Source organism: Pteropus medius, unplaced genomic scaffold, assembly GCF_902729225.1.
Source record: "Pteropus medius unplaced genomic scaffold, Ma_sr-lr_union100, whole genome shotgun sequence".
Lineage (NCBI taxonomy): Eukaryota > Metazoa > Chordata > Mammalia > Chiroptera > Pteropodidae > Pteropus > Pteropus medius.
Window position 1 is genome coordinate 6290308 of NW_024342469.1, and position 26106 is coordinate 6316413.

General features: G+C 37.7%; 1 protein-coding gene across 2 annotated transcripts in view; it reads left to right on the plus strand.

The window, feature by feature from the left end:
- Positions 1–25173, plus strand: part of SLC25A17 (solute carrier family 25 member 17) — a 46297-nt gene extending 21124 nt beyond the window's left edge. Inside the window, exons 5-10 of one of the 2 annotated variants that reach the window (XM_039863374.1) lie at positions 8534–8650; positions 9647–9792; positions 9883–9978; positions 11679–11761; positions 16152–16317; positions 23969–25173. In XM_039863374.1, the coding sequence (XP_039719308.1) occupies positions 8534–8650; positions 9647–9792; positions 9883–9978; positions 11679–11761; positions 16152–16299 (590 nt within the window). In that variant the 3' untranslated portion in view covers positions 16300–16317; positions 23969–25173. Of the gene's footprint in view, positions 1–8533; positions 8651–9646; positions 9793–9882; positions 9979–11678; positions 11762–16151; positions 17498–23968 lie in introns of those variants that run through there. The other variant, XM_039863373.1, reaches the window with a different exon arrangement.
- The last annotated feature ends 933 nt before the right edge of the window (positions 25174–26106 follow it).

Here is a 26106-nt window from a genome sequence, read left to right on the forward strand (position 1 = left end):
AGGTTGTTTATTTGGGCTCATTCTTGTTTTTGGAGATAGGCCTGTAATGACATGAACTTTCCTCTTATGACCGCTTTTGCTGTGTCCCAAAAGTTTTGATATGTTGTACTATCATTATCATTCATTTCTATGTTTCTCTTGATCTCTCTTTTTATTTCTTCTCTGACCCAGTTATTCTTCATATCTAAAGGAGAGCTTAGCTGGATACATTATTCTAGGCTGGTAGTTCCTTTCACTTAATAGTTTAAATATTTGGTTCCATTCCTTTCTGGCTTGTAAGGTTTGCGCTGAGAAGTCCGAGGATAATCTAATGGGTTTTCCTTTATAAGTTACTGTTTTTTCCTCCCTGCCTGCCTTGAGAATTCTGTCTTTGTCACTGATTTTTGATAATTTTAATACAATGTGTCTTGGTGAAGGCCTTTTTGGGTTGAGATAATTGAGTGTTCTGTTGACTTCTTGAATTCCAGGCTCCAGCTCATTCCTTAGATTTGGGAAATTCTTGTCAACTATTTCTCTGAAAATGTTTTCTAATCTCTGTTCCTTTTCCTCGCCTTCGATAATGCCCATTATTCTTATGTTTCCTCTACTGATGGTATCAGCTAGTTCTTAAATTTCTCTTTCTTTATTTTTCATTCTTCGGTTTCTCTCTTCTTCCTTCTGATTTATTTCTAGATTTCTGTCTTCGATATCACTACTCATTTCCTCCAGTTGGTCAACTCTATTTCCCAAGCTTGCTATTTCATTTTTCAACTCTTGCAGTGTTTTTTTTGTTTTTTGTTTTGTTTTTTGTTTTGTCTCCAGAAGATCTATTCTGTTCTTTTTGAGGGTTTCAGTCTCCTTGTTCTGCTCATCTATTTGGTTTTTCAATTTCTGAAATTGTTGATATGAGTTGTTTCAGATCTCACTGAGTTTTTTCAGAAGTACCATCCTGAATTCTCTGTCATTTAAGTTGCATAGTTCTATGTCTGTAAGCTTATTTTCTGAATATTTTTCTCTTTTTTTCTGAAATGCCTTGTTACCTTGGTTGTTCATGGTGTTTAATGGACTATTTCTCCACATGGGCATAATGGAAATGTATTCTGCTTTTTTTCCAGAAAGAAGATTTATTATATAAAGGTCTCTTTCGCTTGTTGCAAAGAAGATGCTTTTCTTTTGGGTTCCAGTAGGTGGCGCCTAAGCCTCTTGGATCCCTGCTTTATATAAAGCCTTAAAAATGCCTTTTTATTTTCTGGTAGATATTTAATCACGCTCGCTACCCTCAGTTTCAGTCCTTGTCAGTGTTAGCAACAGTTTTGGTAGCATTTGCTCAGGTTCTCCTGGGGCTCTGCGGTGTTCCGTCTCGGAGGGTATGCGAGCAGGGGCCCTCTGGGTTGAGGGCTGCAGCTCAGCCTTGGTTTTGCAACTGTGGCTGGTAAAAATCAACTGTTATTTCTCTGCTTTCTGCCCTGATGACTGGGCCCTGAGCCAGCCAGCCACGGGGAGCTCACGACTCTCTCAGGCAGGGCTGTTCAGGGAACTCGCCTCCTGAACTTGCCGCTCCTTCTCCCCTCCCCCTCCTCCTGCAGGGAGCTCCAGAAGCTGTGAGAGGCAGCTTCTTTGTTCCTCCCAGTCTACTGCCCAACACCCGGGGTTCTGACCTGTGGTAGCTCTTATGTGCAGATCCCATGCTCAGACATGCTGGTGTGCAGTTTGGGTGTTTTTTGTTGAGTTTTAGGTGTTCAGCTTATTGTTGTTTCAAGGGGAGAGATCTGGGGACGTCTCTCACTCTGCCATGTTTCTCAATAATTTTTGATATATTCTTTGAAAAGTTATTAATTTGAGAGCCACACAATTGAATAATGTAAATGTCCATTTTAAGTTAAAATTATTTCATTAAAAAGTAGCTACTGGGTCTCACCTGAATGAGACCACTACTGTTTTTTTGCTTGGTCCCTGAGCCTTTCTTCTGGTTAATACTCTCATTTTTTAGTCTTAGGTTGATTTTGATCTAATTAACTTTCACTTGGACCAGCTTTTTAAAATTGAGATATAATTGACATATAGCATTAGTTTCAGGTGTACATCATCATGATTTGATACATATATATAGTGCAAAATGATCACCCCAATAAGTCTAGTTAACATCCATCACCACACATAGTTACAAAATTTTTTTCCTTGTGGTAAGAACTTTTAAATCTGCTCTTAGTAACTTTCCTATGTACAGTACAGTATTATTAACTGTAGTCGTTGTGCTGTACATTACATTTCCATGACTTATTTATTTTACAACTGGAAATTTGTACCTTTGACCACCTTCACTCCCACCAGTCCTGCTTTTACATAGAGTATAACATACAGGATTTCATTATCTAAGAAAATCAATGAATATGTATAGGTAGGTAACTCAGGATAGAAATCGGGGAGTCATCGTAGAGGCTGCTCTCAGCCTCCATGGCCACTTGGTCATAAAGAACCATCAGTCTATCTCCTAAATCTCTAATTTATTTCCTCTTTTCCATATTCATAGCCATTTCCCCAAATCAAGGGCCATCATCTCTCATTTGGACCATTGCTCGATTCTGATCTCCTTATCTCTGAGGTCTTCCTCACTAACCCTCATGAACTTCGCATCGTCTTGCCCAAGTAGTCTTTCTAGAATAGTTTTCAAACAGTGTCAGAACCCAAAGAACTCAAGTTTGAGATTTGTTCACTTGAGAAAAAATATCAGAAGAGATCCAAGATTATCCTGTACAGAGGGAACCTTCTTTTTTGCATAATTGCAGCACATGGCAGTCTAGTATGATTTTCTTTTTCTTTTTAATTGCCTAGAGCTATTTATGTGCTGTATCTGACATGTCATTATGCCTCGTTATCCTCACTGTGCTCTCTGCTTGTTTTCTAACTCTTATACAGTTCATGATTACAGTGGATTCCCCTATACCTAACACAACTGTTTCGATTTTTTGATGTATGGCCAAGGCATATCAGTTCACTGATGGGAGTTTTGTGCCTTTTTTTAATTTTTATTTTTATAACCCATACCTATAATTCTTTGCCTACAGTAACAGATACAACTGACATAATCATGTTTGAGAAAAGACATAATTCACTCTTGGTAAGCATAAAGCTCAGTTGGGACGGAAGTAGATGAACATGGGCATAGTAGAAAGTAACCTAGTGGCCACAGGTTTTCAGTGTGCTGTGAGCATCTGCCAGTATGTTTTATAAAGGCAAAGTGGAACACAGATTTAACTGGCGAGTCCATTATGTGAAACAGGTTAAAAGAGATCCCAGTGTAGTAATATCATTCCAGTTCCTTACATTCTAAAGTGTTATCTTGAGGGTGTGAGAAAAGGGTGGAATTACTGTTGACATGTAGGGAGAGCCGATGGGTCTCTGTCCGTTGTGAGCATCATCTGTTACCTGTCTTGTTAGAGAGATGGTTGAGAACTGCTATTCTGAAACCCACATATGATGTATTACTCCCAGCTTCAAACCCTTCAGAGTCTGTCGCTTGCATACAGGATAAAGTAATGGCGCTCTCAACATACAACGCCCCCATACCCCTTACACAGGATAAGAGCCTAACATACAAGATGCACTGTAATATCCCTCTATTTTGATCTTTACTGTTCCCATCTTCCCATGCCAAACTGTGATTCCTTGAATATATCAAGCCATTTAGTAACTTCATTCCTCTATAGCTGCTGATGTCTGTCTGATACAATCTTGCTGTTTTATTCATCTTATTAACTCCTATTTATCCTTTTATTCTCAGCTCAAGCTACCTCCTCTTCAGGAAACCTTTTCTGTTTCTCATTGACCAGCCCCAGGTTTCATTCTGGGTTAGGCGCCCATCCTGTGTGTTCCAGCATAGTGTATACCTCTGTCTTAGTGCTCACTCTGCTGTGTAATAAGAGTCTGTATGTTTGTCTTTATCTTTTACTAGACAGTGAACCGCTTAAAGACAAAGATTACATTTTTGTTCTCTCAGCATCCCCAGTGTTTTAACATGGTTTCTGCTACATAGAAGGTGCTGATTAAATGTTGAATGAATAAATTAAATTTAAAAGACTGCTCCTTCTCTAATCTCCACTGTACTAAGTGGCAGCTCTAGTCTTCCAGTTGCCCTACCAAAAATCTTGGATTTATTCCCTCTCTCACCCCACCTGCAATCTATGAGCAGATCCTATTGCCTCTTTCTTTGCATGGTCTCCAGAATTTAATCACTTGCCTCCTCTACCACATGAGTCCAAACCACCATCAAATCTTGCCTGGATTATCTTCAGTCTTCTAACTGATGTCGTGCTTCCTCCTTTGATCCTCTTCAGTCTGTCTTCAACACAGCAGCCAGTGTGATGTTAAAACATAAATGGGATCATATTATTTCTCTTTTCAAAGTCCTCCTGTTGCTTCTCATCTCAGAGTAAAAGTCAGAGCCCTTACCTTGTCCTACAAAGCCCTTCTGTCCTGGCCCTCCTGTCCTTCTCTCCACTCACACTGCTGCTGCCACACTGGCCTCTCCTCCTCCCTGAACACTCCTGATGTCTTCTGCCTCGGGGCCTGTGCTTGCTGCTTTCTCTGCCTGGTGACTGCATGGCGCACTCCTTCACTCCTTTAAGATCTTTCTCTTAAATGCCCACAACATCTAAAATAGGCATTTCTATCCCCAATATGCTATCTTCCTTCTCTGCTTAAATTTTTACTTAAATTTTCTCCTTAATCCTATCCTGTAACATACTACATATTTTACTTATTTTTCTAGTCTTATACCATTAGAATGTCAGCTTCATGAGGACAGGGATTTTCATATTTATTTACTGCTGTATTGTCAGCACCTAGGACAGGGCTTATCACATACTAGACGCAATATATTTTTGATGAGCAGACCATGGATGAATGACTTGTGGAAGAGGGATTATACTTGTTCTGTATTACCCAATGGAATTGGGCCAGGACCACAGTACATTGACTTATCCTAAAGTACACATAAAGTCATATTAGAACTGCTAATTTACCTCACATTAAAAAAAAAAACAAAAAACTACTAATGTCATATGTTTCCATTTGCATTAAGAAGATAGATTTAATGTCAGTAAAAATTAAATTTCTAATAGCTGTTGGAAAAAATAGGCCATTGTGGATTAGAGTGAATTTCTGCCTTTTGAAACTTTGGAAAATGAAGTGAAGAATGACTTGGCGATTGAATTAGAACTGTGGTTCTCAGCTGAGGCTGATTTGACTCACTGGGAACATATGACACATGTCTGGAGGCATTTTTGGTTGTCACAGCTGGGGGTTGCTACTGGCATCTAGTGGGTAGAGACCAGGGATACTGCTAAACATCCTACACAATCAGACCCCCCGCACACATACACACACAAGGAATTATCCAGCCCAAAATGTCAGTAGAGTCACAGTTAAGACTGTCGTCAAGTGAATTTTAAAGTTGAGATATAATTATAAAATTTCATAATTGAGATTCTCTGATATAGTTTCTCTCTTTTTCTGAAGGTAGGGAATTCCTTGAAAATTACTTTTGTGAGTTTTAAGCTTCTCCTCGTAACATGTTTTTGTATCTTAATACCTATGCATTTGATAATGATTAGAATGCCTTTTTCTTCCTGCTGTGAGCCCTGTCATTGTAGTGTAATCACTGTAGAAATGAGTCATTATCTCCAAGGAGAACGAGGAACAGTATTATTGTTATTCAGATTCTGCCTGAAACGTAGACATTTGCTTTATTCATTCATTCATTCATTCATTCATTCATTCATTCATTGTATAGCTTGATACCCTGGGGAAGAATTTGGGAACAGAACCTTACAGGTAACTTAAATGAAGAAGATATTTGTCATTTTTATGAATTGGGATTTTTACCAATAACTCTTTTTGAATGCCAGTGGTGTTATTGTTGTGACAATTTATATTCATTTCCTGCTCTCCATCCTTAACTTTGGTAAGGCACTTTTTTTTCCTATTGTTTATCCAGTCACATTCTTTCATAGGAGCCAAATGGTTAGATTTATGGCCTTGATCTGTGTTTTTTTATATCAGTGGGCATTGTCCATATTTCCCACAAATACATACCCAACTAGCATACTTCCTTTTTGTTTTCTCTCTTTACCAAAGGAGACTCACTGCTGGTAAAACTTTGTTTTCAAGATTTCAGAAGTAAATAGCTATGTTCCAGTTATTCCTTGAATCAGTGAATAGTGTGTTCAGCAACTGTTCTTCATCTCTTAATTTTGGTTCTGTTTTTCTGTAAATGATTTTTTACAAAGAAAAAAAAATCATTCAAACTGAAAGGCAAAAAATCTGTCATTAAGTAGGTAAAGTATTAGTATTTCTCATCCTAGAGGTGAAGTAAGAGCCACAGCTTGGCACAAAAGGAAGAATTTTCTACACAGGCTCATAAGTAAGCAGACAGCCTTGTTTATCCTTCAGCCATATCTGTGGTGCATTGGTAAGAGTTGGAATCACTCATCATGACCGTTTGTAGCTCGTTTTTCATCCATTAAATGTTGTCTTTGCTTGATTATATAGGTTGTAAGTCTTTAGCAAAGTTTTGGATCCTCAAGTACTTTGAGTGTCTTTTCCAAGAACTCATAAAATTTTAATGTTTAAAAAATAGCTTTCTGTTGTGGCTTGAATGAACAAAGTACTTGATAAAAAGCTTTGAAATACAAACTGTTTTTACAAGAACTTTATATTCTCTTCTTTAAATGATGTAGTGCATTTTTGTACTTGAGGTTGGCCTTAGAATCATCTCAGTCTTTCAACTGGTGTTAATAAAGGGAATGTGAAAGCAGAATTTTAAAGAATGGTTAAATCTTAGTCGTGGCTGCATTGCCTCTGACATGTTTTGTGTGTACTTACCTCTTGAATAGAATGTAAAGGGAATTTTGATTTCTAGAGAATTTATTTAATTCATAACCTGTTTCACTTGTTTAGAAGAGTATGTACACTGTGCATGTCTACAGTATCCATGGATGCTTGTGCTCTCTGGTTCTGAGTTCTCCCATCTCCTTTATTTAAAAAAAAAAAAGTGGACTGCCCAGATGAAGCATTTTCTAGTCTGGTTTCTCTGGCTATTAATTTTTCTATAAGTGACATGTACCGCGCATTGAATAGGAATACATTGTAAAGTCTGGGCAAATGAGCACATATGGACACATTCTTCTATCTTGGCCTCTTGGGCACTGGTGCTTTTTAAAAACGAGACTAGCAAGAATCTCTAGGTAAGACTTACTCACATTATGATCAATGCCTCAAGTGACAATGTATGAATAGAGTCATAACTAAAGAGGACTCCTTGGTGTTCTGACTATAAAAATATAACAAATATAACTCATAAAATTATTTGATAATGTCTTTTATTTTGAGAAATGTGTTCTCAGAATGCTCCTGAGAGAGAGGTAGCAAAATATTTTATTTTGCAACTGTATGCGACAAATGGAAAAATAGAATTTGAATCTTTTGGCTGTCTCACAAACTTATTCTTGGTTAGACTGTGTTTTCCGTGTGGTATGTTTTGAGATTCCTTAAATCGAAACATTCTTTATCCTGTTGTGTTTAAATGACTTTTAGTGAAAGAAGATTTCTCTCCCTTAGGATTGCGCCTCTTGGTTCTTCATCACATGGCTAGAGCCAGATAGTTTGTGTATGGTTGTTTGCTGAGTCTGTTCACTGGTTCATTTGTTCAATATTTGTTTAAGAAATATTTATAAAGTATGTCTTATGTGTCAAGTACTTTGTTACGACTCTGGTGTTTTTTTTTTTTAAATTATTTCAGGACTGATGAGAAGTATTTTAATATCTCAAGATGGTGTTAAATTGGGATCATGTGTTTTCAGAACAGAAGCACCTGGCTCATTGTGTTGTTCCTTAAGGCCAGGATCCCCAGCCTTAAGCTTGTAAGGATCATGATGCTTGTGAAGCCGTTTCAGGTGTTTTGTCACAGTTCCTAACTCTTGCTTGCCGCCTGCTTGTCCTAATTCCCTAAGTGATGAAGAACTCTTCTGTGATCCACTAATCCCTGTGGAGGCACTTTCCAATGTCACCACTTTCTCCCACCTGTCACCCATTGTACCAGATTCATATGCACTTAAAACCATGTGAGCTACTTACAGGAAACTTGTAAATTGTGTGTTTTAGCTGATGTTGTCATCAACTTAGCATGTGATCAGTAAGCCACTTGCCCTCCCTTAAAGCTGTTATCAAAAAATTGTATTTAAAGCTATATCATCAAAATTTCTACTTTGGATATTACATAAATTGACAGATGGATTGCATCCTGTTATACAAATGAGGAAACTCATTACTCTTTTTACGTGGACAGGGACTACTGCCAGCCAGTTTACTGTCAGCAAAGCTTCTGAATTGCTTCTAACAGTAGTGGCTTGTGTTGTACCCTGGCACAAAGAGACACCTTACCTTAAGTCTTATATTAGCTCAGTGGCAGAAGTATGAATGGAACATTAATTAGCTTTAACATAAGACAGCTTAAAAGTTTACATTTTGCTTTCCCTTTGTCTCCCCGTCTTCACAGGAGTGGTGAATGTGTTGCTGACAACCCCGCTCTGGGTGGTAAACACCAGACTGAAGCTGCAGGGGGCAAAATTTAGGAACGAAGACATTGTACCGACCAACTACAGAGGTATTTTTGGTAAGTGTCTCTTGAGTGAGTTTCTGTTTAAGGGTTTTCTTTTTGTATCTGGAATTTATTACCACGATAATGCTATATAGATAATGCTATATAAAAGACAACTTCAGATCTCAGAGTCCAACAGTAAGCATTTGTTTAGCTCATGTGTCTGTGGATTGACAGGGATTTGACTCATCTAGGCTGAACCCCGCCTGGGAGTCTCAGCTCTACGTGTCTCATCATCCTCCTGGGTCCAGCCTGAGCATGATGTTCTTTTGGTGATGGCGAAAACACAAGAGGACACACCCATTCGTACAAGCGCATTTCAAGCCCCTGTTTGCATCTTGTCTGCTAACATCCTCTTGGCCAAAGCGTATCACGTGGCCAAGCCCAAAGACAAGGGGTAGACAAGTAACTGCTCCCATGGGGTGTGGGTGGGAGGGGGTGAATATTTCTAAAGAATAATCCACTGTACTTTTTTCCCCCCTCTAGTGTTGTCTTTGGATAAAGATACCAGATTAGTGTCAGGTATCTTTGAGCTCTGCTTTTTGATAGCATCACACTGCCAGATTCTTCTTTCCTATTTTTGAAATAAGAACAGCGGTTTTCTTATAAGTCAATCCTATAAAGGGACTCCAAGGAACTATGTTGTCTTTTTGTCGTACTGGATTTTGTTGTGAAACACATGGGTAATCAATTCTCAGTTCTCTGTAAGACAGAGTTCCCAGTAGTGGGGATGATAACTTAGGAAAACTTGACATTCTGACCTTAGATTGTCAGAATTGTCATGAAAGTAATTGCCCATGATTGAAGTTGTCTCTCAATAACTTGGTGACTGTCAGTGTCTGGTAATTATCAAAAAGTAGTTAACTAATGAACTTGACCCTAAAATATCATTGCAAGAAGGAAATCTTGATAGACCCAGTGTGGTTTCTATTTTGGGTACATTTGAACAGAATTCACCTTGTCGTCTCTAGTTAGGGGATTGTCATTAGATATCCTTGATCTCTTGCTTAGATGCTTTTCACCAGATCGTCCGAGATGAAGGACTCTTGTCTTTATGGAATGGCACATTTCCCTCCTTGCTCTTGGTCTTCAATCCCGCCATCCATTTCATGTTCTATGAAGGTTTAAAACGGCAGCTTTTAAAGAAACGAAAAAAGGTAATCCCTCATTTTGAAAGCAGCAAATAATAATCTCTGCATTGTCCTGTTGTTAGGATTGGTGTGATTCATTCTGTCCTTGCTTTCCAGCTTTCCTCTTTGGATGTGTTCATCATTGGTGCAGTAGCCAAAGCAATTGCCACCATAGTCACCTATCCCATGCAGACGGTCCAGTCGATTCTGAGGGTGAGTGCTGGACTTCATCCTGTGTTTGTCAAACAGCACTCTAAAATACCTGGTTTCTTTCTTTCAAGCCTGTGTTAGAAAAGCAATAAAGTCGTCAGTTGGTAGACCAGAGCTCATTCATTTTTATATTTGATATTCTGCTAACCAGGCTAGCTATTGGTTGTTTTCTTATTTTAATTTAAAATGAAGTTTACATTTGCAATTTCTTAGGTAACATAGTATCTCAGAAAACCAGAATGGGAAGGAAAATTCTCTAAGCACCTCCAGAAAGTATAAGTTTGCTTCCTTCTCATTTGAGTTGATTCGCTTGATGTCCTAAGGCAGATTATTTACCAGGGAAGAAGTTGATTCCTTTAGTTTATTCAGGAGGAATTCATGATTTGGCTTTTTGGGAACACTTTCTAATTTTTTTTTTCATTCATTCAGTTACTTATTCATTGAAATATTTATTAAGCATCCAGTTTATGTGAGGAGCTGGGTACACATGGTAAATAAAACAGTCATAATCCCTGCTCTCCTGGAGGTAATTGAGGAGAGAATGAACAGGTAAATAAGCAAAATAAAAAGGTAATTACAGATTGAGAAAAGAAAGCTCATAGGAAGAGAGCAGCATTCTGTGATTCAGCAGAGAGGGGCATGATGGGATTTTCTTAGATAGGATGATGGGGATGGGCTCCTCTGAGAAGGGATGTGTACATCAAGACTTAAAGAAGGATAAGGATCCATCTGTGCAAAGAGCATTCTAGGTAGAGGGAACACAATGTGCTAAGAGCTTAGTGAATCCAAGGAACTGAAAGGCCACTATGACTAGAGAGTGACGCAGGATGAGATTGGAAAAGTAACAGGGAAGGCTGTAGATGAGGATTCTAGATTTTATTCTCAACACAGTGGGAAAAGCCTTTGAAGGGCTTTGCACTAGGGAGTAACGTGATCTGATTTTACAGTTCGAAAAGAGTACTGTGGCTGTCGTATGGCAGATTGGTCAGGGGCTAAGAGAAAAAGGGGTAGGGGGTCAGTAGGAGGCCATTTCAGTAACAAAGGTGAGAAGTGATGGTGACCTAGACTACAGTGGTAGCTGTGGAGAGGATGTGGACAGATTCAAGATCTGTTTTGGAGAAGAAAATTTAAAAGACTTATTGGTGGAAAAAATGGATGTGGTAGTGAGAGTGTTTCAGTTCAAAAAAATTATTACCTTCTGTTAAAAGTATTTTTACTAAGAAATTATTTTAAAATTGGTACTTAATATAAAGGAATTCAGTAGCACCGAAGTAAACGTATCTTGACACTTTTAGAATGTGAACATATAATGTGAAGAGCTTAGATGGCAGTGGTTCTAGTTGATTAATGTTTATCAGAACTTCTTAAAGGCTTGGAAGTTAAGCCATACCATCAATATCTAAGTCTTCATTGTGGGCATGGTTTTTTTCTTTTGATGTAGAATTTTCCCCATAATTCTCTGTGAAGTGAAAATGCTCATGGTTGCTTCATTGAAAAAAAATCTCTTATTTTTACTTATTTCATTGAAATATTTAATTTATTTCATTGAAAAATAGAGGATTAGCAAAATCCACATATTAATGGGATATTTTTATTACCGTACGCCAAAAGATATTACTCCAACATAATTTCTTCTGCAAGTAGAAATTAAGATAAAGAAAGTAGTACTAAACAGTCATTTGTTTATTTTTCTTCTCCCCCAGTTTGGACGTCACAGACTCAACCCAGAAAACAGAACACTGGGGAGCCTTCGCAACATTCTCTATCTTCTTCACCAGAGGATAAGGTGAGCATTGTAGGTGCTTCACATCTGTCCTCACATCTGTCACATCTGCCAAGGAGTGGTTGGATTTGCTTAACTGGCACTACTGCCCTGGCACTGGCAACCTAGAAACCTCCCCCTTGCATGCTGTGCTCAGACATTTCTAATTTAGGGGTGTTAGTACAATTATATGACAGCATTTTGGAAAATTATGGAAAAGTTCAGGTTCTTATTCTTTGTTAGTTACAAATACACAGAGCTCCTTTAGAAAGAGGACCCTCTAAAATCTGACGGAGACTGTTCTGCCTGAGTAGTGCTTCCACCAGTGACATATCTTGTGGCTTCTCTCGTAGATGCAAGTAAGCAGGTATAATAGAGCAGTAGTCATAGTGAGAAAGGGAGCGGGAAGAAGAAAGAGTGATAACAGTCATCATCATAATGATGACGACAGTAATGTTGATAAGAGCAGCTAACATTTCTGAGTGTTCGCTTTGTGGCAGACACGTAGCTCGATGCTGTATGTGGGACAGTCTCACTTAATCCTAACAATAGTCCTATGAGGCAGGTACTTTGGTCATTTTCCTGTTTCATTTAAAGACACTGACCTGAGGGACATCAAATAAGCCAGGGGCCTCCAAAAGCTGCTCTATTACTATTCCTAGATGTAAGATATTTTGAAAATAAATTTATTATAATAATAGAACATGCTTAGGATAAAATATAAAACCAAAAATAAAGAATTGGTATAAAGTAAAAAATAATTGTGTACCATACCAAGTGTTGGCAAGAATGTAGAGCAACCACAACGTTCATGTGCTGCTGGTGGGAATATAGAATGGTACTTCCACTTTGGAAAGCAGCTGGGCGTTTTCTTAAAATGCTAAACACACACCTCTCCTAGGACCTGGCCATTCCACTTCAAGATATTTACCCAATGGAAATGAAATGTGTCTGTACAAAAACCCGTACACAAATGTTGGTAGCAGCTTTATTTGTAAGACTCAAAAACTGGAAACAACCCAAATGTCCGTCATCGGGTAAATAGACACATACGTTATGATATATCTGTATAGTGGAATACTCCTCAGAAATGAAGGAATTATTGATTTGTGCAACAACATGGATAAATCTCAAAATAATTATGCTGAGTGAAAGAAGTCAGACAAAAAGAATTCATGCTCTCTGGTTCCACTTATGTGAAACTTAGAAAATGCAAATAATCCGTAGAGACAGAAAGCAGATCAGTGGCTACCTGGGGTCAGGGTATGTGGAGGGAAGGCATGATTATAAAGGGACATGGAGATACTTTGGGGGCTGTTGGCCAAGTTCACCATCTGGAATGTGGTGATAGTTTCGTGGGTATATACATCACTCAAAACTCATCAAGTTGAAGTTAGTTAACTTTAGTAAATCTATAAATACATGAATACTTACTCTGTTTTCTCTCCTTTTTTCAAGAGGTAGTCACTTAACAGTTAAGAGTATATGTTTCCAGAATATTATATCAAACATATATTTGGGTATTTATTTTTATATAAGTGGAATCATATGGTAATACTGTTTTGCAGCTTAACCTTTTTATAAACTTAATATCACAAATAATTCTTCACACCGATATATGTATTTTTTGTAGTGACTGCCTTGTCTTCTGTTACATGACTATAATTTATTGACCAACACATTTATTGATGGATATTTAGTGTTTTTTCCAGGCTTTTACCTTTACAAACATTGCTGAATGAATAGCCCGTAAATTTAGCTTTGTCAACTTGAGTGATTATAATTATAGAGAAAATTTTTTGAAGTAGAAATACCTGGTTAAGGAGTTCAAACATGTAAAATGTTGACATAGCCAAATTAACCCCGAAAAAAGACATCAGCTTCTTTTTCTACCAGCACTGTGAGAGCTAAGAATGGTGTAGTTAATAAGAAAGTTAAGAAGGTAGTGTTGACCAGAAATCTAAAGGGTTATGTGATTTTCGAATCCAGTGTGTGTTTACATCCTTTATCCTGTCTGATTCTCACTCAGCCTTGCGAGTGTAGACAGGTGACTATATTTCCATTGTTGCAGACCATGAAACAGGTTTAGAGCAAGTGACTTGCCCATCACTAGACGGATAGAGGCAGAGCCAGATGTTCAAACTCAAATGCTCAGTAAGCACTCAGGAATTATTGAATGAATGAAGACCATTCATCTACTAGAATATTCTACAACTAGATTGCCACTGACCACATGTGGCTGTTGAGCACTTGAAATATAGCCTGTGCAACTGAGAAACTGAATTTTTTTAAATTTTCATTGCCAGGTTAGTAACCCATATTGTACAGTGCACTGGACCGTGCCAGCCCTCCTCAAACTTTTGATTGGTTAAGAATCACTGGAAGTGCTTGTTAAAATATAAATTCATGCCCCGCTCTGGGCTAAAGCCTTGCAGTCTTCATTTCTAAACAAACCCTGGCGAGCCTGATGTGAATCGATATAAAGAAAACCTATACTCTTGGGTATCTCTCCTTTACTACTCACACAGAACACTTCTCTCTGACACTTCTGGTCACCAAATGTGTGGGCTTTTTTCCCCACACCAAGCAATTCTGCGTGACACCAGATGGGTGTCCAACGATTTAACTCAATTCTGGCACTGTCTACATGGAGATAACATCAGATCCTTTAGGTTAAGGTCTCAATTTCATGAGACTCCCCACCTACTTCAGATGCTAATTGCAAGTAGTAGGTACCCGGGTTACCCACAACCTCTGTCTGACTTTGCTACATGTTAGAGGTTCCTATGACCTCCTCTCCCTTGGATTCGATTATTTGCTAGAACAGCTCACAGAACTCAGGGAAATCCTTAGGATATATTAAAGAGTACAGATGAACAGCCAGAGGAAGAGATACATAGAGTGAGGACTGGAGTATTCTGAGCACAGGAGCTTCTGTCCCTGTGGACGTGGAGTGCGTCACCTTTCTGGTACATGGATGTATTCACCCTCCTGGAGGCTCTTGGAACCGCATACTTTTGCGTTTTTTTATGGAGGCTTCATCGCATGGTCATGATCCATCCTTAAGTCCATTTCCAGCCCCTCTCCCCTCTCTGGAGAATAGGGGGTCGGGCTGAAAGAGCCAAGTTTCAGGTGACCATCCCCCATCCAGGAGCCCAAGAGTCACCTCATTACAACAAAAGACACTGCAGTTACACAGGATATTCTAAGAGAGTTTAGGAACTCTGTGTCAGGAACCAGGGTCAAAGAGCAAATATTAGAGCAAGAGATGCTTCCAGTGCTCTTATCACTCCAGTAATTACAATGGTTGGGAGCTCTGGGCCGGGAACCTGGGACAGAGACCAATATCTGTATTTTCTATTATTTCATAGCAGACCTCACCTTGAGAAACACTGAGGTGGACTTCTTCAGGGAACATAATTCACGTAAATTAATGAACTAGAAATTCATGGGTCAAAGCTTTTTATTCCTTTTTATCACATGATTTATTCCAAATAATAGGTTTTCACACATAGCAAATATATAAGAGATAGAAAAGCGTCTGCATGGAGCACTTGATTAGCTTTAATTTCTCAGTGTTTGTGCTGTATATAGGCCTAGAGTTGCCAATGCACTAGCAGATGAGATTAATTCACTCTCAACAAATAGCTTTGGAGAGGTCATTTACTTTGAACGCCTGGTTTGAGCTAAAGCGTTCTTCTCTGGTTAGAGCAGTGGCTCTAAAGGACTGGCTTCCAGGCTGGCACCTGGTCAGCTGATTAGAAATACAAATTCTTGAGTACCATCCCTGATTTAATAAATCAGAAATTCTGGGGATGAGACCCAGCAATCTGTGGTTTAACAAGCCCTTCCGGTGATTCTGACATGTGCTAAGTTTGAGAACCACTGGGTTAGAAGATCAAATGTATGGGAAGACTGAGAATCAGGTAACTTTCATTTCTGTCACCTTGCCTAGTTCTTTTGAGACTAATGATCTAAACCAATTTGCAGCTTTCTTACCATTTAGGTATTGTAAAGTTGAAATAACTGAGTTGAGGAAACATTAAAGATCTAAAAGTTCTTAGGTAGAGCTCAGATTTTGACATTAAGATGGTTTTAGGAGGTTTTAGGGTCTGCATCCTAGATTTGGGGTATTGTCAGCATTTTACTAATTAATGGTGATTATAAAGACAAAGTGTTGGTGACTCATGAATGCTAAACTTTATAATCAGTCCCCTAAATACCTTTAAAGATGGTAAGTACTTTGACAACAGAGGTCTGTTAATATATAAAACTTCCATTGCTTGTTTTGATTCTAAGGATAAAACTGCCAAGTAGCTGTCAAAGTAGCCTATTTCTTTGATGCAGGAGTTGACTTTTATAAAGAAAACTTTTTATTTTTTCCAAACCTCTTTTTTTTTTTTTTTTTTTTTAGGGCGTTTTGGATCATGGGACTCTACAAAGGCCTTGAAGCCAAACTGCTACAGACAGTCCTCACGGCTGCTCTCATGTTTCTTGTTTATGAGAAACTGACGGCTGCCACCTTCACAGTTATGGGGCTGAAGAATGCACACAAGCATTGAGACACCTCACCCTGCAAAGTGTGGAAAGACGATCACGATGGGGTTTCCTTCTGTGTGAAGAAAAGTGATTCTCCGTTTACTCTTGCTCTTTCCACTATGAATTTTACCCTCACTGGCTTCAAAAGCATCTAAGGGTAAACATGGAGTATAGCCAGCTGAACCTATCACCAGCTTAATTGTTAGGACGGTTGGTTGAATTTTGCAGAAGAGGTTGGTCATATGAAAGGAAAGCATCATTGAAAACCTAAAATTGAAAGTTTTTGGATGTTAATTGGTTTTCTTAAGGAGAATGGACTATTGGCCTCATGAGTAATCTTTCCGGTTAAAATCTTTCTTAAGTTTACCAGCTGTTCTCTTTCCCTGAACCCTCCCCCAGGTTCTGGGACAAATTTAATACCATGTAATTCTCCTTATAAACTTTTTTATGTCTCAATCTTGGTATTTTCCTCACTAAAAATAATATTATGACTGTGCTGTGGGCTTGATTTTATTTTTGTTGGGCTTTCTTTTCCTTTGGGCTTAAGGAAAGGTGTCTTCTTTAGTACATGAGCTATTTATTTCGTGAGAAATGAAAGTTATTAATCCTAAATGATTCTCATAAACTATTTGTAAACATTATTTATTCATTAGTATTTGAAATAATTTAAAAATATGTATTTTGAATCAACTCTTTTATTACAAAAGGCTTGAAATTTTATGTTCATCCATACATGCCCTAGTCAAGCCCTAATAAATTATTAGCACAGTGGACATGCCCTTTATTAAGCTATTACATTGGGTTTACAACCAGCTGGTAAATATCACAGAAAAGAGAGAGAGAGCGTGCATACCTTGTTTAGGCTCTAGAATATCATCTCCCTTTGCAAACTCTTGGCAGAGCCTGTATTTTTTGAGAATAAACATCTGATTGAGGCTATTTCTATTTGGAAACATTCGTTAGAGTTTTGATACTCAATGTTGTGTGTCAAGCAGTAGCCTTGACATAACCTGGGAGATCATTGGACGTGCAGTCCCAGACCATCTGAATTGCGTTCTGCATTTTAATATGATCTGCAGGTGATTCATACTCACCTTACAGTTCAAGAGGCCTTAAAGCCCCTGACCCAATTTGATTGTTTTCAATTATAGAAACCAAGACAAAAATTTTTCTTTCAAAGGAAAGATGAGCTAATGTATTAAAACAACCTCTGAAAAAAAACTGGGAGTCCTATGTCATTAATTACTTTCCTCTCCGCCCATATTAAGGTGGTAAGACTTGTATTATGAAGCTAAGAGTGAACATAGATGTCTCAAGCTACTCAAGAAGCAAATTCTCTTGACATTAGTAGAACAGCCCTTTGGGTTCCTATGACTTAATTTTTGTCACTAGAACAAAATAACAGGTTTTTTGTTTTTTTTTTAATTTATAAATCTAATTCAGTCAGAGTAAGTAATAATGAAGTGTCTGTAGACTCTGCTATTTAGTTCAGTTTTGAGAGTGGAAATTTCCTCCCCTAATTTCCTCTCTGGCCATTGTGATAATTTCAGAATATGTGATTATCAAACAAGTAATGAAAGATCATTCTGTTGTGGTAGAAAACAAGAATTAGGAGGAGCTAATAATCTGGGAAACTAGACTGAACACACTCATTCCCTATTTAAGATACAAAATGGTACACAGAATTGGCCCATTACTGCTTTTTTATTTTATTTTAAGGTTTGTGTGTGTCTGTGGTGGGACTCGAGTGGGAAGCCCAAAACTTATTTTGACTTTTGTACAAGAGAAGAATGATTGTAAAGTGCCATGTGTGCTTTTGTCATTGTTTTAATGATGCAGTTCGCTTTAGAATTTGAATTTTGAGCTCAGGGTATTGTGGATCGGTAGGTTCAAATAATTTTCAGGTCAAAAAAATATAGTTGCATTAAGTGTTTATGATGTGAGAATGTATTCGATGCTTCTTTCAGATTTTATGATGGAACAGTTTAATTTTGAGGTTCTATGTTCCCTTTGGAAGCTTATAGACTCACTAATTGAAACTAAGTAATGACTCACTCAGTTTTGTAACCTTAGATTAATGAGTTTTTTTAGAAAACTAAAGAGCTAAAATCTCTCCTAGGGAAATGAAAATTTTTCTTTTTGATTCTTTATGCAGTTTCTCTGGAACGTGAAGATTAAGGGCCTTAGAAATTATATTAGTGTCACTGCAGTAGAGAATTTAATTTCTCTATTTAATCTGTGTTTTGAAGTGGACACTAATATTTCTACCCATGTCTATTTTACAGTAAAGTTTGAAACACAGAAATAGGATTTACCATAAGAACATAAGCAGTGGGAGTTAGAATCTTGGGTATTATTCCCAGCTCTGGCACCCACTAGCAAATTACATCATCTTGTGCTTCAGCTTTTTGATAAGTGTAGATAATAATGCTACCCACTTCAGAGGATGTTCGAGAGCTAATGATGTCAGCGAAAGCCCTTTATGATTGTGGAAGAGGGAAGATCTGAGTGAAGCTTGTGACAGTGCCTGGATTTATATAGCAATTTTCCTTCTTAAAGCGTATACACATTCTCATTTTATAATTCTTATATCTCTGTGAAATAGGGAAGGACAAGTAACAGTTTCTCCATTTAATTAACAAGGAGATTGCAACAACTATCAAATGACTTGCCTGGTTGGAGCCTGCACTAGAGTTGAGTATCCTGCAGTCTGATGCAGTGATTAAAGATTGGGTTCTGGAATTAGACCTGGGTTCAACTCTGGTCCTTTTCCTTACCAGCTGTGGGAACAAAGCAATTACTGAACATGTATAAAACTCAGTGTCCTCAACTGTAAAGTGGAGATTGTGAGGATTAAATGAGATCATATACATAAGTTGTTTAGCACAGTGCTTGCCACATGAGAGAACTAGATAAATGTTAGCAACGCCTGTTATATTATCGGTGAAGGATATGGCTGTTTGGATAGATATAACTATGGCTCAGTGGAAAGTGCTCTCTCGATTTTGAGCCAGACCTGGGTTTGGATTTTCATTCTATCACTTAATAGCATCGTGGCCACAAACAAGTCACTTCTTCACTTTCTATGTCATCATCTGTCCAATAGGAAGGCTGTAATAGATATATGTATAGATATATATACTTTAATCCTCCCAACAACCTTGCAAGGTAATCATTTCTGTTAGACAGATTAGGATATATGCGTGTGTGTGTGTGCGCGCACGTGTACATGTGTGCACCTGGCATAGTACATGACATATATATGTGCTTAATAAATGCTGTTTTTTTAATCGACATAGTTGACATTAGTTTCAGGCATACAACATAATGATTCAGTGTATGTGTATATTGCAAAATGATCACCACAATAAGTCTTGTTAACATCTGCCACCAAAATATCCATCATAATGCCGTTTGAACCAAGAAAATCGACTAGATTTTACTTTGGGGCAGCATTTCTTTCCATTTGTTTTCATCGTGAACATTTCTGAGAGCCTTTTGGTGTATCTCTTCAAAACGGAAGCCAAATCTAGTAATTTTATGTTTTATTCAGTATTCAAATTAAGTCCCCCAGATATTTATTCATTAATCAGTAAAATACAAACTGGTTGAATAGCAGAAAGTCACTGGCTGAGCTAGTGTCTCACCTTGGCTACCTGGAAAAGCTAAAGAATAGCGACTTCATGCAGCCAAATGCCACACAGCTAAGGGAGAGCCCTCCCTTTGGGCAGGTGAATCACTTACCTGGCAGTGTTGAATGTCACCAGAATACCAAATATATACAAAGACTCATTTGTAGGATACTTATGTTTCTGATAAATAAATATAATTGATTGTGACTCTACAGGGTTTTTGCCACTATAGAAATGAAAGGGCTTTGGGTTAGTGCTGATGTTTGTGGGGCTTACTGGTAGCCCCTGAAAAGTATGTTCAGTGGGACATCAGGACAAGAAAAAAAGTTTTCCATGGGCTGGGTGAGAGAAGAAAAGAAAGAAAAACTATTTAAAGACAGAAAATGAAAAGGAAGTTAGGAGATGAATATGAGTATTGGGGAGGAAGGGACAACGCACCAGTACCTAGCACAGCACTCAAAGAAGACACACAAAAAATGTGCGACAGGTGCATAGACTGGGCAGTGCACCATGGAACCCAGCAAATGAGATTTAATCTATAACGACACAAAAAGGGAAGAAAAACTCGGTTTGGAACTAATCATGAGAGTGGGTAATGGAACTTCCATTGTAGAAGTGAGTGCCTAGGAAATGCCAGGCACGATTGATTTACATAGAGCTTGATAGCCTTTTAATAACTAAGTATATGAAGTTCATTCCCACTAACAAATGAGTTAGTTGAGACTTAAAGAGTAACTTATCTGTGGTCACGTACCTAATGAATGAGTGTCAGGATAAAATTTATGTTGACTCCAGAACTTTCTATATTCCTCAGATGTCCTTAAAAGTCAGCCTTCTAAGCTTGTGTGTGTGTCCCTTTTACAATCTAGAGGGACATAAGATTGAAGATGTGTGATTCTTTCTGTAAGGAACTGTCCGTACCCAGACATGATACCACAAGACTTAAGGGAAGCCTGTGGCCTCTGTACCCAAAGTAGCTCCTTGAACCCATGCTGTGTTCTCGCCTCAGTGCCTTTCTTTATGCTTTCCAGTGTGTCGGGAATCTTCCTACTATTGAATTCCTGCCTTTCTGGAACTTTGCTCCCTCTGCCCCCCAAAGATTTTTGTACTCCTGTGATACTTGTGCTGTGTCTGTGGTTGCACCTGCTACGTTATGTTTGGGATTGCAGTAGTCCAGGTATATCTCTGGCTTCCCCTAGATATCACGTTCTTTCAGGGCAGGAAATGAGTCTCACGGAGCAGAGTGTCTCACTCCCTGATAGGCACTCAGTTGTTGCATGAGTGTTTTTGACTAAAGACAGTGCTGACCTTTCTCCAGTCAAATCAATCTGTTAATTAGGAATTTACATGTTTTTAGAATTCTTGTGCTCTAGTGTTTTTCTGGTTGTGGTGAGGTTTCACATTTCTTTAATTAGTTCACACGTCTTTGAAGTATATTTTATTTTGTTAGTCGCTTAGCTTTTTTAACCTTCAAATATTCCGGGGTTTTTTTTTCTTTTTTCTTTTTTTGCTTTAATGGGAGTCACCAAAATTGTCTACCTTAGTAGTATCATTTATCTAATTCTTTCATGTGTATTTCATTCTTATTTTGCATTCGTTATGGGGAACCCACTGGCAGAGTAGATGGCCAGCCAAGTAAATGATTCCTATGTGGGTGTTATATGGAGGCCCATATAAAATTGCAAATTCCTATTCCAGGAATAACATTCTATTCATTTGTTTAAGAAATCGTTTTTGATTACCTGCCACATCCAAACCCTGTGCTGATTGCTGGGATTATCCAGAAAAAGAATACTCAGTCTCTGCCCTAATGTGGCTCATTTTCCAGCATGGGAGTCAGACAGAAAAACAACTTGACTTCTACCACTGATGAGTTCTGATGAGAAATGTAAATGTTCAGAGGTGCTTTGGGAGCATGGAGAGGTGGGGCCCAACTCTGTTTGGGTTTCTGTCATCACAAGGCAACGTTTGAATTAGGAACACACCAAGTGGTGGGTGTAGAACCTTCTTGACAGAGGAAGTAAATAACATTTGCAAAGTAGAAAGAGGATAAAGCTTTATTGTTTGCACTTTGGTTTGAATCCTGTGAGTTGAACACATGGTGGAATGGGGGAGGGACAAGAGCATGCGGCCATGAGCCTGAGCAGAGAGATGAGGTGACGGACGGAACAGGACTCCTGTCCTCCTTAACAGATTTGTCTACCGTTAGACCTGGGTCTAAAGAAAGAAGATACGTTCCCTGTACTCTGTGAATTTCAAACCTAATTTTAAATATACTTTGAAAATTAGACGTAACATGAATCATTTGGTTCTAGCCCTATGAATATTAGCCACCAAGAGCAGTTGAGGCTTACTGTGAATGGCTGTGACTGTCAAGGTCTGGACTTGTAACTTATCTTGATCAACGTGGAAATTTTTACTTGGAAACTAGTTCAGAGCCTAGTTGAGACTAAAACCCTGAGTACTCTATCATGCATTTGTTAGTGTATTAAAAATGATAAAAGCAGTGAAAATGAAAGGGGGATTTAAAAATTAAGTCCTCTTTCTTTTTAAATTTGCAATTAATTTATAGGTATATTTACAGGTTTTTTTCCTCACACATTCTTATTTTATTCTTTCTCGTGAGATTTATTTTAATAACTTTCATACTGTATAGCTAGGAAAGAAGAGACACATATTTAGCTCAGGACCCATAGCAAAGGACTAGGAGTCAAAAACAGGAGTTTAGACCTGATGTTCTATTCAATAATCTTTTCCTTGTTTGTGCTGCTTAGAGATACCCGTATTTTTTATTTTGGTTTAAAATTTTTCTTATAGCTTTTTTTCATCATAATACACTCATTATAAAAGCTTTAGAAAATATAGAAAAGAATGAAGAAAATAAAGATATATTCCTATATATATGTGTATAGATAGATATAAACCTATAGTTCTACTGCCCAGAAATCACTGCTAGTATTTCAGTATATTTGTTTTTAGACTTGTTTAAATGTATATATACACAGATTACATACACAGATGTATTTATAGGTAGGATTTTTTAAATGAGATCAAACTAAGCCTAATTTTGTAAATTTTCAATTCAAATATAATTTAATGTCAACAAATATCTATCATAATTTTAGTTGCTCCATAGAATTGTGTTATGTTAATACATCATTATTTAGACTCCTGTTAATAGACTTTTTCTTTCCAATTTTTTGCTATTATAAATAATGTAATGATAAAATCCTTAGTATATGCATCTTTTTATACTATTCTGATTATTTCTCTAAGAAAAATTACCAGTAATCAAGTTACTGGGTCAAAAGATATACAGTGACATGTTATTAAATGAAAATATCACGCTATCTCTTTACCTTCATTGTCACTTGAGACTACATAAACATTTTATTTCTTTCTTCACCGCTGCTTTGACAGGAGAAATTCCATTCTGAGTGCAAAAGGGAGGAAGCATTGTTGTGTGCCAGGGGCTGGCTTTGTGGGCTTTTTCATTTAATTCTCACCATTCTATAAAATAGTATTAAATGAGGCATATTAAAAGCGTTATAGGAGTTTACAGCTAACTTCCAGCAGGTAACTGAGAGTAATTAGATAACTTCTAGCAGGTAGCTGAGATTAATAAATATTAGCATGCTATAATAATAATAATAATAATAATAATAATAATAATAATGGCTACCATTTATTGAGCACTTAGTATGTACCAATTGCCATACTAGGTGCTTTATGTATGTTCTTATTTAATTCTACAAAAGCTCCAAAGCCCATGTACTTGCGTTTTCTCCTTCAAGCTTTGGTTCCATATCTGCATCCGAGTTCCTGTGCCTTTGTTAGGTGGCAAATTCCAGAGGACAGCGACTCGCTTTTAATCATTTTTTGAATCACCTTAAACGTGCAGTTACATTGGGCAAGTGTCTGTAGGAATGCTTTATTATTATGATGGTCATGAAAATCAAAGAAGATTTTTACGGCTTATCTTTTTGACTTTTTAATTTATAAGTGAGCTTCTATTTGATAAAAAAAAGTCTTTTTTTTTTTTTTAATTTTACAATTGCAGATATGGAGAAACCTTTAGGCCACCAGAGGGCATTGCAGTTGTCTTCCTGTATCATCTTTATTATAAATCACTGCTGTCAGAAATGCCTAGTGAAGTTTGTTCCCAATTAAAAAAAGAAGCATTCTTAGACTCGAGCAGTCTGAATAGGAACTGTGGCTTTAACTTGGCAGACCACTACCTCGAAGCACCCTTTAATCTATACAAGCAAAGAATGGAGTAAGCTGTATTTTTGCTGAAATCATATTCTTTTACTTTTTCCTTTCCTCAAGCCTATGCTTATACTTTTAATTTGTCATCCATGATTTATAATCTTCTCTTGCCAGATAATAGAGCCAGTAGCTCTCAATATCAATAGAAATTAAAGTCAGAGAAACAAAGGACCCAGTTCTTGGCCAGTAGCATCCATCTCTTTACTGGTCTTTACTGACACTAATAAAAACTGGCAAAATTGACTGATCCACAGTTGAATAATTCTGTTTATTCTCTGCTAGAAGTGCCATTAGGCAGGAAAATGATTAAAAGGCAGAGCAGGAGGCAGAAGAGGTAGAAGGCATTTTGACAACGCATGTATCTAAAAATCAATTCAAATCCTTACTAAACAAGTGGTTTTGATGTAAACAGGTAAATCTTCCCACATTGTTTGAAATAAATATTATAAGTGTTGCGGCTTCTATGTTGTCGCCAACTAGAGCTCTTACTGACCTGCGCTCCGGGAGCAGTTGAGATATTAATTTATTTCACAAATATTTATTGAATACCTTAGTACCAGGCACCTGCTAAGCACTGGCATACAGATATGAATAATAACTAATCTTTATATGGTGCTTTGCGGTTTATAAAAACAGTCTAGCATCTGATGCTTTCTTGCTACTCATTTCATACCTCTGAGATGAATTGGACAAGTGATATATCCATTTTATAGGTGTGGATACTGGTGCAGAAAGGTTAAATGACTTATTTACAGTTACACAGCCAGTAACAGAGTAGGACGGAAAATAGGTCTTCTGACCAAGTCCCATCCTGTCCCACAGCACCATGCTGTCTCCTAGAAGAAGTGAGCCTATTATTCAAGCAACTTGGGTATAATACTCCAAGGGACCCAAAGTTAGACATAGATATGTTATAGTCCCTTGGTGGTTTTGATTGTTTAGTTTAATAAGCAACTTTGCAAATAAATTCAAAAGCTTATCAGTACTATTTTTCTCTCTTTTTTTCAAAAATAGGTAGATACAGTGTGCGGGCATTTAAAAAAAATAGATTCATTTTTACTACCTAGTTGACATATTTGCTAGGAATTTAACTCTTTCAAGTCTATGAGTCCCCACATCTTTCCCTAAAGTATGACTTACTTACTGGTGCCCGTGTTAAAAAGAACGGGCCCATCATTTGAGTGTCAAGCTCTGGTAAGGAGATCCCTAATGCAAAGGCCTCTGTGTGCTTTTTGTTTCTTTGGTAGTTTTTGAAACAATCCCCTAGGTAGAGCTCTATCAAGTACCTTTCACCTTAAGTTGTATTTTCTGTTTACTTACCTCCCTCCTTCAGTAGATTAAGAGTTCTGAATCCTTATCACCATTACTATGTCCCAGGCATTACTACGAATACTCTGTAAGTCCAATGAGTATATATACTGAGGGAGGTGGTGTGTGTGTAGTGTGTCGAATTGTGGTTCGTCTAAACCAGAGTACCTAGAGTCACAATTCCTATGGTAATATGTATTTTGACAAAAAGTAAGACATAGCTTCCCTAAGATTTAGTGCCTTAGTAATTTTACCACATTAAATACAAAATGCAACATGTATTCCTACCTTAGTCTGAACTGAATAAGGGTAGAATATGTCCAGGCAGAGGGAGCTGAAAAATAAATGCGTAAGCTTAGGAGCTTGTAAGCAGAAAAAAATATTACATGATTAAAACAAGAATGTTGGTGTCATCCTTATCACATTATGTTGTTATTTGTTCATCTATACCCCCTGTTTCTGGAGTGCAGGGTTCATTTTTGAGTTTCAGTACCTACCAGTGAGACGTAATAATGCCGCTTAATAAATATTGTTGCCTTGTACCAAGGAGACTCAGCTAACCAAGAAATCGACAAATAAGTTTTGAGCATCTGCCATGGGCCAGCCACTTTGCTATGCAAT